The sequence below is a fragment of the Eschrichtius robustus genome, chromosome 16, assembly GCF_028021215.1.
Source record: "Eschrichtius robustus isolate mEscRob2 chromosome 16, mEscRob2.pri, whole genome shotgun sequence".
Classification (NCBI taxonomy): Eukaryota; Metazoa; Chordata; class Mammalia; order Artiodactyla; family Eschrichtiidae; genus Eschrichtius; species Eschrichtius robustus.
In genome coordinates, this window is record NC_090839.1 from 15,214,719 (window position 1) to 15,228,360 (window position 13,642).

Genomic DNA, 13,642 nt, shown 5'->3' on the forward strand with positions numbered 1-13,642 from the left:
AATTGTGTACTTTTAATGTTTATATAATTATATACATATAGTTATATGATGAAATCTGTCATTCATAAATACATGAACACACAAACAAACATAGGGGCTTCTGAGTTTTCTGTCTTAGAAAGTCCTCTATCACTCCAAATTTAGAAAAATGTTTTCATATATTTTCTTCTATTAGTTTATCATTTTATTTTTTTTACATTTACAACCTTAATATATTTGATATTTATTTTTGTATAAATGTGTGGAGTAGGGATCTAATTTGACTACCGTATCAAATGAACAGCAAATTGTCTGATCATTTATTGAAGGATATATAAAATTTCCCTTGATTTGAAATGCTACTTCATCATTTTCTCAATTATACTTGGATCACTTTCTGGATTTTCTATCTCATTTATCTATGAATGTTTTTATTCCTGTACAACTACCACACTGCTTTTAAAAAATTGAGATATAATTTACATGCTCACAAATTTAATAGTTTTTAGCACAGTCACAAATTGTGCAACCATCACCACTATTTAATTCCAGAACATTTTCACCACCCCAGAAAGAAAACTCATACACCATTCTCCCATTGCCCTAGCCCCTGGCAACCGCTAATCTACTTTCTGTCGCTATAAATTTGCCTTGTCTGTATATTTCACATAAATAGAATCATACAATTTTGGGCCTTTTGTGTCTGGATCCTTTCACTTAATCTTTCCTTTCCCTTTCTCTCTCTCTCTCTTTTTTAAAAAAGATATTTGAAATAAAACTTTATTCTGATTCTAAACGAAAGGGAGGAATGACAGTAACAAGATTTCACCACTGAATATTGTGATGTGATAGTAGCAATCTTCTATTCGACACTAAAGGAATAAACAGCTGCATTCTAAAACAGCTAAATATGCAGGTCCAAAAAACAAAAGAAGGAATTTTTAAAACTGCCACATTCACTCTGAAGCCTGTCCTTCTCCTTCAGCACCCCAAAGGTTAAGCACATATCCTGCTCAACTTATATAATAATAAAGTGGCAAACATGCTGCACCACTGACATCATAGGACAGTTGCCTGTAAAACTAGACTTCTGACATTGTTCTCCAGACTCATTTTCTCACAGGTCGTCATCCTCATTTGGGTGAACAGTTGTCTGAGCAACCTCTCAGTCATGCTCATGTTACACAGCCAAAGCCAGGTGCATGACAGTCTGGTAGGGCAAGAGTAGGCATGCCACAAACTCCAAGTTAGGATCTCTAATTAATTTTCTAGCCAGCCAGAGGAAGGACTTTTCAAAGTTGAATTTACTTAGGACAGAAATTTCATAGTACTGAAATTTCTTTTTTTAAAAAAATATTTATTTATTTAATGGCTGCATTGGGTCTTCGCTGCTGCGCGCAGGCTTTCTCTAGTTGCAGCAAGCAGGGGGCTACTCTTGGTTGTGGTGCGCGGGCTTCTCATTGCGGTGGCTTCTCTTGCTACGGAGCACAGGCTCTAAGCGTGCGGGCTTCAGTAGTTGCGGCACGTGGGCTCAGTAGTTGTGGCTGGCGGGCTCTAGAGCGCACGCTCAGTAGTTGTGGCGCACGGGCTTAGTTGCTCCGCGGCATGTGGGATCTTCCTGGACCAGGACTCGAACCCGTGTCCCCTGCATTGGCAGGCAGATTCTTAACCACTGCACCGCCAGGGAAGTCCCTGAAGATTCTTTTTTAGTGGAAGACAATTTTGTCTTACCTTTCCTGTCCTTAATATCCACTTTGTTGCCATACAGCACAGTGGGGGTGTTTTACATACTCCTACGAGATCTCCATGCCAGTTAAGCACATTCTTGTAGGTGACTCTTGATGTTACATCCAACATTATAATGCACACTGGGCTTAGATATAATAGCCATCTCTCAGTCCACCAAATTTCTTCTGACCAACTGACCATACATTGAACTTAATAGATCCTCTGCTGGTATGGAACACAAGGGGATGGACCTCAACACCCAAAGTAGCTGCATACTTCTTCTCAAATTCACCAGTCAAATGATGTTTCATGAAAATAGTTTTTCCAGTAACACCATCACCAACCAGTATAAGTTTGAACTGAACTCGGGGTTCTCCTTGGGCAGTCATTGTGATATTTCTTCCAGAAGCATCTCTGTGCCCCATCTTAACATAATATTTTTAAGGTTCATCCATGTTGTAGCATGTATCAGTACTTCATTCCTTTTTATTGCTAAATAATATTCCATTGTATGAATATAGCACATTTTGTTTACCCATTCATCAACTGATGGGCATCTGGTTTATTTCCATTTTTTGGCAATTATGAATAAAACTTTTTCTTTTTTTGGCTGACTGCAGGGCTTGCGGGATCTTAGTTCCCCAACCAGGCATCAAACCCGTGCCCCCTGCAGTGGAAGCATGGAATCGTAACCACTGGACCTCTAGGGAATTCCCTCCACTTTCTTGTTAGTGCCCTTTAAAGCACAATTTTTAAAAATTTGATGAAGACCAATGTATCTATTTTTTCTTTTGTCACTTGTACTTTTAGTGTCATTCTAACAAACCATTGCCTAACCCAAGGTGACAAAGATTTGCCTCTGTGCATTTTCTTCTAAGAGTTTTATAGTTTTGGCTCTTACAGTTAGGTCTTTGATCCATTTTGTGTTAGTTATTGTATATGATGTGAGGTAGAGGTCCAGTTTTACTCTTTTGCATGTGTATATCCTATCGTCCCAGCACCCCAGTGTTGAAAAAACGACTGAGTTCCCCATTGAATTATTTTGGCCCCTTTGTTGGAAATCAATTGATCAAAAATGTAAGAATTTATTTCTGGATGCTCAATTTTATTCAGTTGACCATATCAGGAGAAAATAGGGTTAATGTATCACAATAGGGTAAGTGAAGCAAACACCGAATTGCATAATACCACTGTATTAAGCAGTAAAGTTTAATAGAAGATAAAAAGCTTGAAATGTAGAAACATGAGGTGACTAGTCAGGCCTACCCCCCCCCCCCAGCTTTATTGAAGTACAGTTGATAAATAAAAATTATATTTAAGGTGTGCAACATGATGTTTTGATATACGTATACACTGTGAAGTGATAGCAAATTAACATATCCATCACCCCATATAATTACCATTTGTGTGTGTGTGTGTGTGTGTTGTGAGAATATTTAAGATCTACCTAGTAGAAGCTAAACTCTTGATCTCTATTCCTCACTGTTGGGCCAGGAGTCTGGAGGTGCCTTGCTCCATGGTTCCAACAGTGTTAACATTTTTGTTTAACTTACTAACTAGCCCAGCTCCCAATAAGGAGAAGGAAAACTGAATGGGAGAGGGTCTAGGCTATAATGAATTGAATGAATATCCCCCAGGATGCTGGAAACCTTGGTGTTTTGCATGAAGTATCTCTGTTATCACGTGCAGTGAAAGTCCTGCACTGCATGTCTCTGGGGGAAGAAAGTGAGATGTTCCATTTCAGTGGAAAGCATACAGCACAAAATTTTAGATGAAAGAGGTGTGAGGCAGAAAACAATGAGGGTCATTAAATTTCCTTTATTTTTTTTTCCATTGCATTTTCTGTTCTGTCTAGTGGAAAACTAACAATTGAAAGTTCTTGAGAAATGCTTGAGACACTCCTGTACCCAGTAGCATTCCATTAGAGGGAAGGACTTTGTATCGGACCAGGCAATTTCATTGCAGTTATATTTCACTTACGGCTAAGCCTCTTTTTTCTGTGGTGTCACAGCTTCCTTAACCCACATTTATGGGCTCAATTGGAATTGTCTTTCACCTGGTAAAGCAGGAAAAGAAGGATTATATTTTTATCTACAGTGAATGAGCCTATCAAGGGGGATATGGTTAATGCTTCACCGAAGGGACTCTGAAGCCCTAGAGCATGTATTGTACATCATCTGAGGCGGTAAAGGTTCATGGAAGTTAGAAAGCATGAAAGCCTGAAAGATGGAAAGATTAAAAACTACCCAGGAAGTCCCACCATGAGCTCATATGTCTTCTGTCTAGAATGTTACTTTGGGTTACCCAATGTGTAAAGAGCCCAGTTAAACAGAGGTTCTGGCCAAAGGTGGGGCAATATGGAATGTACAATATTTGGAGGAGGAATGTTTTTAAAACAAGTTACAGCCTTGTAAGATACAGCACAAATATGCTACGTATTTTTCCTTGCTTGTATTATAGAATTAAATGAAATTCCCTCTTCTCCATTTTACTTACTGTTTTATTTAAGACATGTTGGTTGATGTTGAAACTTGCCATTTGATACACTGGTTGCCGAATTTCCTGGCAGGATTCAGGTAGTGCTAAAAGAGAAGGGACTTTACCTGTACAACCCTAGCTCTGAAGGTAGTTGAGGTAGTGAATGGGACTTCCGATGGTCTCTTTTTGGGTTGTGTTAAATGCTTTTGGCTATTTTAATCATAAGCCTTAAAAAGTTTATGAATGGAAAACAGTGCATATGAGTTAAAGAGTCAAGGGGTGGAATGTAGTGAGTATTTTTGGTTTTGTCCACTATCCTCCATCTGGAAATAGCACCCCAATTTTTCTTTGCAGAACTTTCCCTCCACATATTGGACTCTCAATCATGGTGTCCCTTCTTTCCTATAAGTGTGGGCAGGAACAACTCATGAATGGGAGAATGGGGAGCTGTGAGTATTTGGGTAAGAGTCAGAGAATCTAGGCTTTTAATGTTCAGGGATTTTGGTTCATATTGGGCAAATTTTTTTTTTTTTAATTCCTTGGCCTTGCCATGCAGCACGTGGGATCTTAGTTCCCTGATCAGGGATCGAACCCGTGCCCGCTGCATTGGAAGCGTGGAGTCTTAACCACTGGACCGCCAGGGGAGTCCCGGGCAAATCTTAATTCTGTTATCTTATTAGTGCCAGGATATTTTCTTTTTGCTAAGGCGGTAAATTATTATTTTGTACTTGGACATTATGAGTGAGAAAGGATGAAAACATTTTAGCTTGTAATGCATAGACTATATCAATTCTGTTATATATATTATGACTCCACATTGCCATGTGATTAATAATATATACTCTATGTGGCAACAAATATAAGCAACCTTGATATGGATCTAGGTGGAACATTATTTTTGAAAAATGTTAAACTTATGTTTTAAAATTTCTGATAACCTTTAAATGTTTTTGCATACTTGAGTTCTAGAGTGTCATTATGATCCAGTCCTGTGTTGATAACGTAATCAATATATAATTAGTTTCTCTGCTATGCTAGGTCATATATTGTTAGAGGAAGCCAAATGAGGCATAATTCCTTTTTTTTTTTTTAAGGCTTTCATAATTAAACTGTGTAAAAGACTTGGAATCTGATTTAATAGTCAGTGGGTAGAGGCTAAGTATCTTGTGTTGGCTGGAGTACATTCTCCACAGCATGAAGAAAGATCAGGGCCAAAGGCTGGAGTAAAAGGTATCTGAAGGTTCTGGTTCCATGGTTCCAGCAAGGTCAACATCTTTGCTTCTCCTGATCACCAGCTCCATTGTCCTTATTAGGACAAGGCTGAATAGTGGCAGGGCTGCGTGGGAGAGGCCCTAGGCTATGATGAAGGAATAAATATATTCCAGAGTGCTGAATGCCTTGTATTTTTCCCCTATGTGTTGAGAAGAAGGGCTACCTGATGGCACCATTATTTAAATATTGGGTTCCCGAAGTTCCTGTATGGTCATGTGCAAGCGTGGGAGTGAATGTTCAGAACTGCAGGTCCTCAGGGAGAGAAGATGAAATGTTCCATTTCAGTGTGTGAGGTCTAAGACACTGGGTGAAAACGTTATGGGGTGGAAAACAGTGAGGGTCATTAACTCCCTGCTTTGTCTGGATAAAACTTTTAAAAGAAGGATGCTTGAGAAAAGCTTGGAGTACGTAGTAAACCCATTAGAAGTCTATTTAAATAAGGAAGGAGTCTACATTAGACCAGTTATGACATGGCCCAAAGGCACAAGTAAATTTTATGAGAAAGCAAATTACACTCTCAGCCCATGAAATATACTCCTCTTGTTGTGTTGTGTTGTGTTGTGTTGTCACAGTATTTGAAATCTAAACTTATGGTTTCTTCAGGAATTTTCAAAGACCAGATGGACTAATGGTGAAAAAGGGTCTGATTTGCGTAGTCCTTTTGTGTATGTGTGTTAGGACCGATTGAAAACAACTGCTTCAACATTTATAGCTCCATTACCCGGAAGGACAGCGAGGAATGAAAATTTTCCAAGTGGCAAGAGCTTGAGGAAATATCTGTCCTTGTCCACTTTACCTGGAAGCAAAGACAACCTAATTCATGGATTTATGGGAAGTTGTAATGGTCTGCCTGTATTACAAGGATAGTGGAATCAGTAAGATTAAAAATTGGTGAGAACAGGGACTTCCCTGGTGGTGCAGTGGTTAAGAATCTGCCTGCCAATGCAGGAGACACGGGTTCAAGCCCTAGTCCGGGAAGATCCCACATGTTCCGGAGCAACTAAGCCCGTGCACCACAACTACTGAGCCCGTGCTCTAGACCCTGCAAGCCACAACTACTGAGTCCGCGTGCCACAACTACTGAAGCCCGCGTGATCTAGGGCCCGTGCTCTGTAACAGGAGAAGCCACCGCAATGAGAAGCACCGCAACAAAGAGTAGCTCCTGCTCGCCTGGAATGAGAGAAAGCCCGCGTGCAGCAACAAAGACCCAATGCAGCCAAAAAATAAATTAATTAATTTAAAAAAATCTGGTCAGAGAGGAAAAAAATGTATATTTATCTACAAGAGATATGTATCTTGTTCATCTTGCAGTTATTTTAATTCTTGGGTATTTATATTCATATCTTTCACCAAATTTGGGAAGTTTTCAGTCATATTTTGTCAAATATTCTTTCCTTCTTTTCTGTCTCACTTCTCCTTCTGGAACTCCCACAACGAGTACGTTGATATATTTTGATGATGTCCTACAGGTGTTTTTTCTTTCTGTTCTTGAGACTTGATAATTTCCATTGTCTTATGTTCAAGTTCACTGCTTTTTTCTTTTGCCTGCTTAAATCTGCCTTTGAATCCCTCTAATGAATTTTTCATTTAAGTTATTGTACTTTTCAGCTCCAGAATTTCTTTTCTGTTTGTTTTTAGTTAAAAAAATCTCTTTATTGATATTTCCATTTTATTCATACATTTTCTTTACTTCATGTTAGTTCTTTGAGCATCTTTAAGACAGTTGTTTTAAAATCTTTATCTAGTAGATCTTCTATCAGATCTTCTTCAGGGACAGTTTTGGTTGATTTATTTTTTAAAATTTGAATGGTCCATACTTTCATATTTCTTTGTATGCCTTGTGATTTTTTTTTTTTTGGTGAAAAATGGACATTTGAATCTAATAATGTGGTAACTGTGGAAATCAGATTCTCCCCCCTCCCCAGGGAGTGGTTTTATTTTGTTACTGTTTTTGTGCTTTTTCTTTTTTTTTTTTTTTGATTGCCTTAGGTTGTCCCTGTGATCAGCCTGAAATGTAAACTTAAGATACTCTCACATCTTTTCTGAGCCCTTTCCTGGACATGCATGCTCACTTTCTAATTTTTCCTATATATGTAGTTATTTTTTAAATGTCCTAATCTTTAATGTCCGGCTCCCAAAAAGAAAAAAATGAAGGGTGGGGAAAGAGCACTGGCCCTTCAAATCCCTGGAAGTCACTTTGGCCTGAAGGGGAGGGGCTTGTGACAATAAGAGGAGGTGCTTCTTTATATGATCAGAAGTAGAAATCAGCAGTCAGAGCATAGATCCCTGATATCTAGAGAACAGTATTCTTTTTGCCCAAGTTGGCTGCTACAGCTATGTTAAGCTGCTCCAGGAACATGTGCACAGCTGTCAGCCATGTGGCTGGGGGTGGAGAATATGTAGCTGCTGCTCTGCTAAGACCTGAAATTGACTGAAATGAATTGCAACTATTATCCAAGTCCTCCCCTGGAAGTTGCAAGCCTTCAATAGACTCCAGAGTTTCAAAATAATTACCTCAGAAGATTCTGCCAGTGCCACTGTTGTCTAGGTGGGCAGACAGATTTCTGGTGCTTCTTACTATGCCATCTTCCCCTACCTTAATTTTTATATTTTAAAGTTCTGGGAATTCCCTGGCGGTCCAGTGGTTAGGACTTGGTGCTTTCACTGCCATGGCTGGGGTTCAGTCCCTGGTTGGGGAACTGAGATCCTGCAAGCCGAGTGGCTTGGCCAACTACAACAGCAGCAACAACAAAACTTCTTTATTCTTCTCTGATATTTGTGAGGGCTCCTCGACCTAATCTTCTACCATCACTAATTCGTACTTTGGCTGTATGCTTTTGATTTATCTCAGCTATTGTGTCATTTACGTTACCTATTAAATTTTCCAAACCCTGTATTTTTTGTTGGTTTTTCTTTGTTAATATATGTTCCTGCTTAACATATCAATATGCACTCTTATCTAGTTGAGAATATTAATTATGTCTATTTCATTTATCTCTTCAATTAATTCAGGGTTATTTCCTATTGGTTATTTAGCTTGTTGTTTCTCTTTGTTGACATGTTTGTGGTAAAATTTGTTTGTGATCATTTGTCCATTGGAATATGAGCAGTTTTTGCTTTTATTGTGTATGTATGTGGTGGATGGGTTAGTGTGAGAGGGACGAGGCAGTGTTGGGAAGAAGGGCCAAAGCCCACATCTCTTACCTGGCACTTCTCTTGGTTGATTTAAAGTGGATGGTGGAAAATTCCAGCCAGAGACTCACACTAATACAATCTGGGCTTATTTACACCCATTTGCTACTTCCTGAATAACACTATTCCCCCGCATGCTCAGGGAACATATCTTCTGCCCTTGATGTGTTTTCTATGGAAATTTTTTTTCCCTTAGGTTCAGTTATCTATCCCTCAGTGTGTATAGGAAGAAGGGAAAACAAACTCTGTGTCTGGCTAGTCCAATTGCACCTACCTGTTTTTATACACCCCTTACTCTAGCTGGGCTCTGAGACCACCACTATGTCATCTCAATTGCCCTTGCAGTATCTTGGGGCTGTTACTGCTTTGGTAAGGGAGCAGACACAGACAGACTCAGATTTTTGTGTTGGGGAGGGTAACACAACTCAAAAGCTGTCACGCAACTCATTCTCCCACCTTTGGTGCCCAGCTCTCTGTCTTAGGCATCAAAATATCCTTTTCTCTCCAAGATACAACTGCCTTCTTTCTTCAAAGGATTCTTAGTCTTGACTTTAGTTATTAATATTTATATACCTTCTTTTTACGTCTCTGGCTTTTCCAGGAGTTGACTGAAAGAGGGAGCAAACAGACTATGGGTATATGTTATTTTGTCTCCAACAAACTTTCCACTTCTGGGACACCCAGCTTCATGACTCATGATAGGAAAATCTCAGAACTTTCATTTATGTGGACCAGTCAGATTAACCTAGTCCCTATATTTCAGGGTCCACAGCATGTCTCCTGCAGCTGTTGGGGCTCAAGAATGACTTGTAATTCTAGAGTCTTCACCAAAGTTCGAATGTACACATGTTCAGAGTAAACCCTGTCTGGATGAGGGTCTGATTTTGAAGTAATCAGAATTTTTGCAAAAAATTGTCTCTGCTTAGGGGACTGGTTTTCTTATTCTTAAGATTGAGCAGACACCAGACTTACATGTCTAGCTATAGGATCTCACTGGTCCACAGTGCCTCTGACATTGACCCTAGTCACCAGTGGTCCAGGATGTGATTCACAGGTGAGGGATTGGATTTTGTCAATAAGATGGACAGGGAAGATGTGCAGGGAAGAGATGCCTGAAGAAATTCAGAGATGAGATGGCCAAGCTGAGTATCCCACAGCTGGGAAGATCATGGTCATGCCGAACCTTGCAGCATTATATTCAGAAGACTTGCAAAACAGTGTTAGGATGACCATTCTCTTGCGAGCTAAAACACAGTCACTGAATTGAAGCTGAGGGTTCTTTTCCCAGAAGGACGGAGAAGAGCCAAGTCGAATGTCCATGATGAAGGTACTAAAAAATGTCCAAATAACTATGATAAATAGAGATTATGTCAGCAAGTTAGTTTAATTAATCGGGACTCCTGGTTTGGTGAACATGAATCAGAAAACAACACAGAGAAAAATTTGTTATGACTGCGAGAACATTTCACTTGAGTGTCAGGTTCACTGTTTGGTTTGATTTTCAGGACAAAGAGTAGCACAGATTTGGTACTTTGGTTCTACCAATTACGCAACCTGAGAGGCAAAGTGATACAAACCTATCCATATTTGGCTCATCACACCTGTAACAGTGTAAGCATTGAGTACATGCGTGAGGAATGGCTCAGTGGGGAGAGGGGAGTAATTGCTAGGACCAGCTCACATTCCAGCTCCGGATAAGGTGGTGGGGGTCTGGGGGAGGATATTCAGAGAGGAGGAAGGGCTGACACATAAAGTTCTTTCATTTTAATGATCATACAACGAGTTCTCAGGAAACACAACACTGCAGTCAGGAAAATAGCAAATGGATGCAACTTTCAAGGATTATGGAACTTATAAAGATCTTAAAATTGGTCTGATTTGTCCTACATCTGTGTTTCAGACGGTGTATCAAGAAGCTCCAGAATTTTTAAACTTGTAATCCACTACGACCTGTTTAAGCAAAACAAAAAAAAAAAAAACAAAAAAACAGACCTGTGTTATAGGTTTTGGAAAGTCTCCCTCTACTAATTTAAGTCATTTTTATCTCAGGGGAAGCCCAGAGGATGCCATCTCTTTCAATATCCTTCCTCTTGCATTGATTAAGCTCTCATTCTTCCATTAATCTCTCATTCTTTCATTCCCTCAAAACTTAGTCATTGTCTTCTATGTGCCAGGAACTGCAAAGAGTCACTAGGAGGGACTTCCCTGGTGGTCCAGTGGTTAAGACTTCACCTTCCAATGCAGAGGGTGCAGGTTTGATCCCTGGTCGGGGAGCTAAGATCCCACATGCCTTGGGCCAAAAAACCAAAACATAAAACAGAAGCAATATTGTAACAAATTCAGTGAAGACTTTAAAAATAGTCCACATCAAAAAAAGCTAAAAAAAAAAAAAAAAAAGAGTCACTGGGGATATTAAATAAATAAAACAAAATTTCTGCTTTTGAGTTACTCCCAAGGCCATGCTCCATCTCAGTTTCATGGAAATCAGCCATGCCATAGTGCTGTTACCTCCGTGGACCTCTTTCTAGTTCCTATGACTTGGAAATGGTGCAGTGTGGGCTGGGAGCTTAGCTGTATAAAACAGTATGTTGCTACAAGAAGTTCACAGGTCTGGGAGTTCAAGCTTGGGTCTGGGTGATCACGTAAGATGATCCAGCCCTGGATGATCAGATTTGTTTAGAAATCTTGCCATGTCATTTAATAATGTGATCTGGGGCCAGTTAGTTACCTCTATTGGACGTGGTTTCCTCATCTGCCATATAAAAATAATGGTACACATCTATCTTAGGGTGTTTTTAGTTTTAAATTCTATCAATATATGTAAATTACTTAGTGTAGTACCCAGCACATGGTAATTGTCCAATAAATGATGGCTATTATGTTCTCTCTGGACTTTTGATTTCCTAACTGCAAACTGACAAGTGATTCTGAGCTCCAACCCAACTATTAAACCTTTTGATTATGACAGTCCTCCCTCTTCCCATCCCAAACCAGGGTTTGTCCTGGGATCTCAGAGCCTATCCTTTTCCTCTCCCCAAGGACCAAGGACAAGATTGAATTCCTTACTTCACCGCTGCTTTGTACTCTTCATCGCAGGCTACTTGACATTCTATTTTAAGCTTGTAGTTGTTAAGATTGCCATCACAGCCAGAGTAGACAAAACTTTCACATCTTTTGGAAGTTTTGTTGTAGAAATATCTAAGGTGAATTTCAAAGCAGCTGCCAAATCGGTAGTCCATTAAGCAGGGATCTGCATGAGAGGTTCCCATTGAGTTAGGGGGAAATAGAGAGTTGTCTTCACAGGCCCTTAAAAATTTCTCACATTACTCTGGAGATATTCCCTATTCAAGGTCACTGAAAGGCATTTGGTTTTCTCTTGGTATTAGGATCACTTGGCAAGGTTGCCCTTGGGCATGGAAATTGATTAAAACTCTAGGTTCTGGTCCTGGGCAGTGACTTGGAGACATAGTGAGCAGTGAAACAGGAAGTTGTATCAGGTATCTTGTGCAAAGTAATGAGGTTTACCTGTCACATCTTACATTTTATTAAAGCACAATCTCCTGCTTCTCCATACTTTCATCTTTCTCTCCTCTTAACTGCCTGCATAGGACATACAATGCTTACCCTCCAGTTTTCATAGACTCACTATACTAACCATGCCCCCAGTTTGAGGTAACTGTGCCTGCTACTCGACACAGGATACATACCAAGGTGCATAACCCTGGAGGTGACGCTCTTTCACCCTCATACCCTGTCATCTCTCCCCCCTGTCCCCTTGCCAGAGGCAAATCTTCTGTTTTTATTCAACATGGTTGTATTGACAACCCAGAGATCGTTATTCATCCTATTCAAGCAGCCAGACTGGAATATATTCCTTGGTAAAAGTAACTATTTAAATACAGTTACATACATAATCTTATTTTATACAAACATACTCTGATACAGGCATTTTTCTGATCTATGTGTAACACAAGGGAAACTGAAGCTAAGGGGTGGTAAGGGATTGAGTGACTTGAACAAGTGTACATATTTGCTAAGCGGCAGGGCCGAAATTTGGGGTGTCTGACTCACGGTGTAGACTGTGCTATCTCCCCATGTTACGGAAGCACTCGAGCCTGTACACATTATCTGTGGAAGAAAACATCATTGCCTTTCACATCTGCATGTTGAGCTCCTCTGAACAGCGACCATGTGTTCAAGCATTCTCTACTCCCCCAGAGCCTAGATACTGAAAATGCCTCAGTCTGTTCAGTTTTCCTTTTTTTTTCCCTCTCATCTCAGTACATACTCTTGAATGGCCTGAGATCTTTGAAATTTGCCATGAAACCCCTAATTCAGAATACTTCTAGTCCTTTGCACCTCCTACAAAAGAGAGTCCCATGCGGAAAGGACTTATTGGTGTCACAGTTTGTTTTTTTTCTCATCAGATGCCTAGAGTAGATAATGCCCCAAGTCAAGGTAGTAAGAGTTTATGGGTATTGACACAAAAGGAGGACCTTCCTGGACCACCTGGATATCAAGTTTTTTCTAACTCTTTCTTCCTCCTTCATAATTAGTCTTTGGATTTATTTTCTGTTTCAGTTTCATACCTTTGAGTTTTCCACATATTTTCTCAGAAATCCTAGTAACACCACCCATTAGTGGGGTAGTCAGCAAGAAGAAGGCGAAGAACCCCAAAAGAAATCCCAGCTCAGTAGACTTCATGGTGCAGCTAGCAGCAAGTAGGAGAGTCTTGGTATCAACTGGTGTTATATTTTGGACCTGATACTTGAGAGGGCTGAACCCACTTACCCCAAGGGCCAGGACTGGGCATTTCCAGGTATTGAGTTGGACGGTGAGTACTTGGGTATCCAGCCATGAAGCTGAAAGTCCCAGGCTGATTAGACCCCTGATAGTGAGTCTCATGTTTATCTAGAATGCAGAGCTTCTGGGTACGTTTAACCATGGAGGGTAGAACCATCGGAGCATTGAATTAAAAAGGGATTGCTTCCTT

General features: G+C 40.0%; 1 protein-coding gene and 1 pseudogene across 1 annotated transcript; both read right to left on the bottom strand.

Annotated features, from left to right (window-relative positions):
* Positions 1–1,096: 1,096 nt before the first annotated feature.
* LOC137750069 (GTP-binding nuclear protein Ran-like) lies at positions 1,097–2,114 on the bottom strand (annotated as a pseudogene).
* Positions 2,115–11,711: 9,597 nt separating this feature from the next.
* On the bottom strand, positions 11,712–13,353 carry SPINT4 (serine peptidase inhibitor, Kunitz type 4). The gene is made up of 2 exons (XM_068524717.1): positions 13,239–13,353; positions 11,712–11,899 (listed from the first exon to the last, which is right to left on the bottom strand). Exons 1-2 carry the CDS (start codon positions 13,351–13,353, stop codon positions 11,712–11,714), a joined length of 303 nt encoding a protein of 100 aa, XP_068380818.1.
* Between the last annotated feature and the right edge of the window lie 289 nt (positions 13,354–13,642).

Excerpts from the sequence above, each read along its gene's own strand:
- SPINT4 (XM_068524717.1), bottom strand. The coding sequence starts at position 13,353 with ATGAAGTCTACTGAGCTGGGATTTCTTTTGGGGTTCTTCGCCTTCTTC. Across the intron at positions 11,900-13,238 it reads AATATGTGGAAAACTCAAAG|ATCCCTGCTTAATGGACTAC; the intron begins GTATGAAACTGA and ends CCTCTCATGCAG.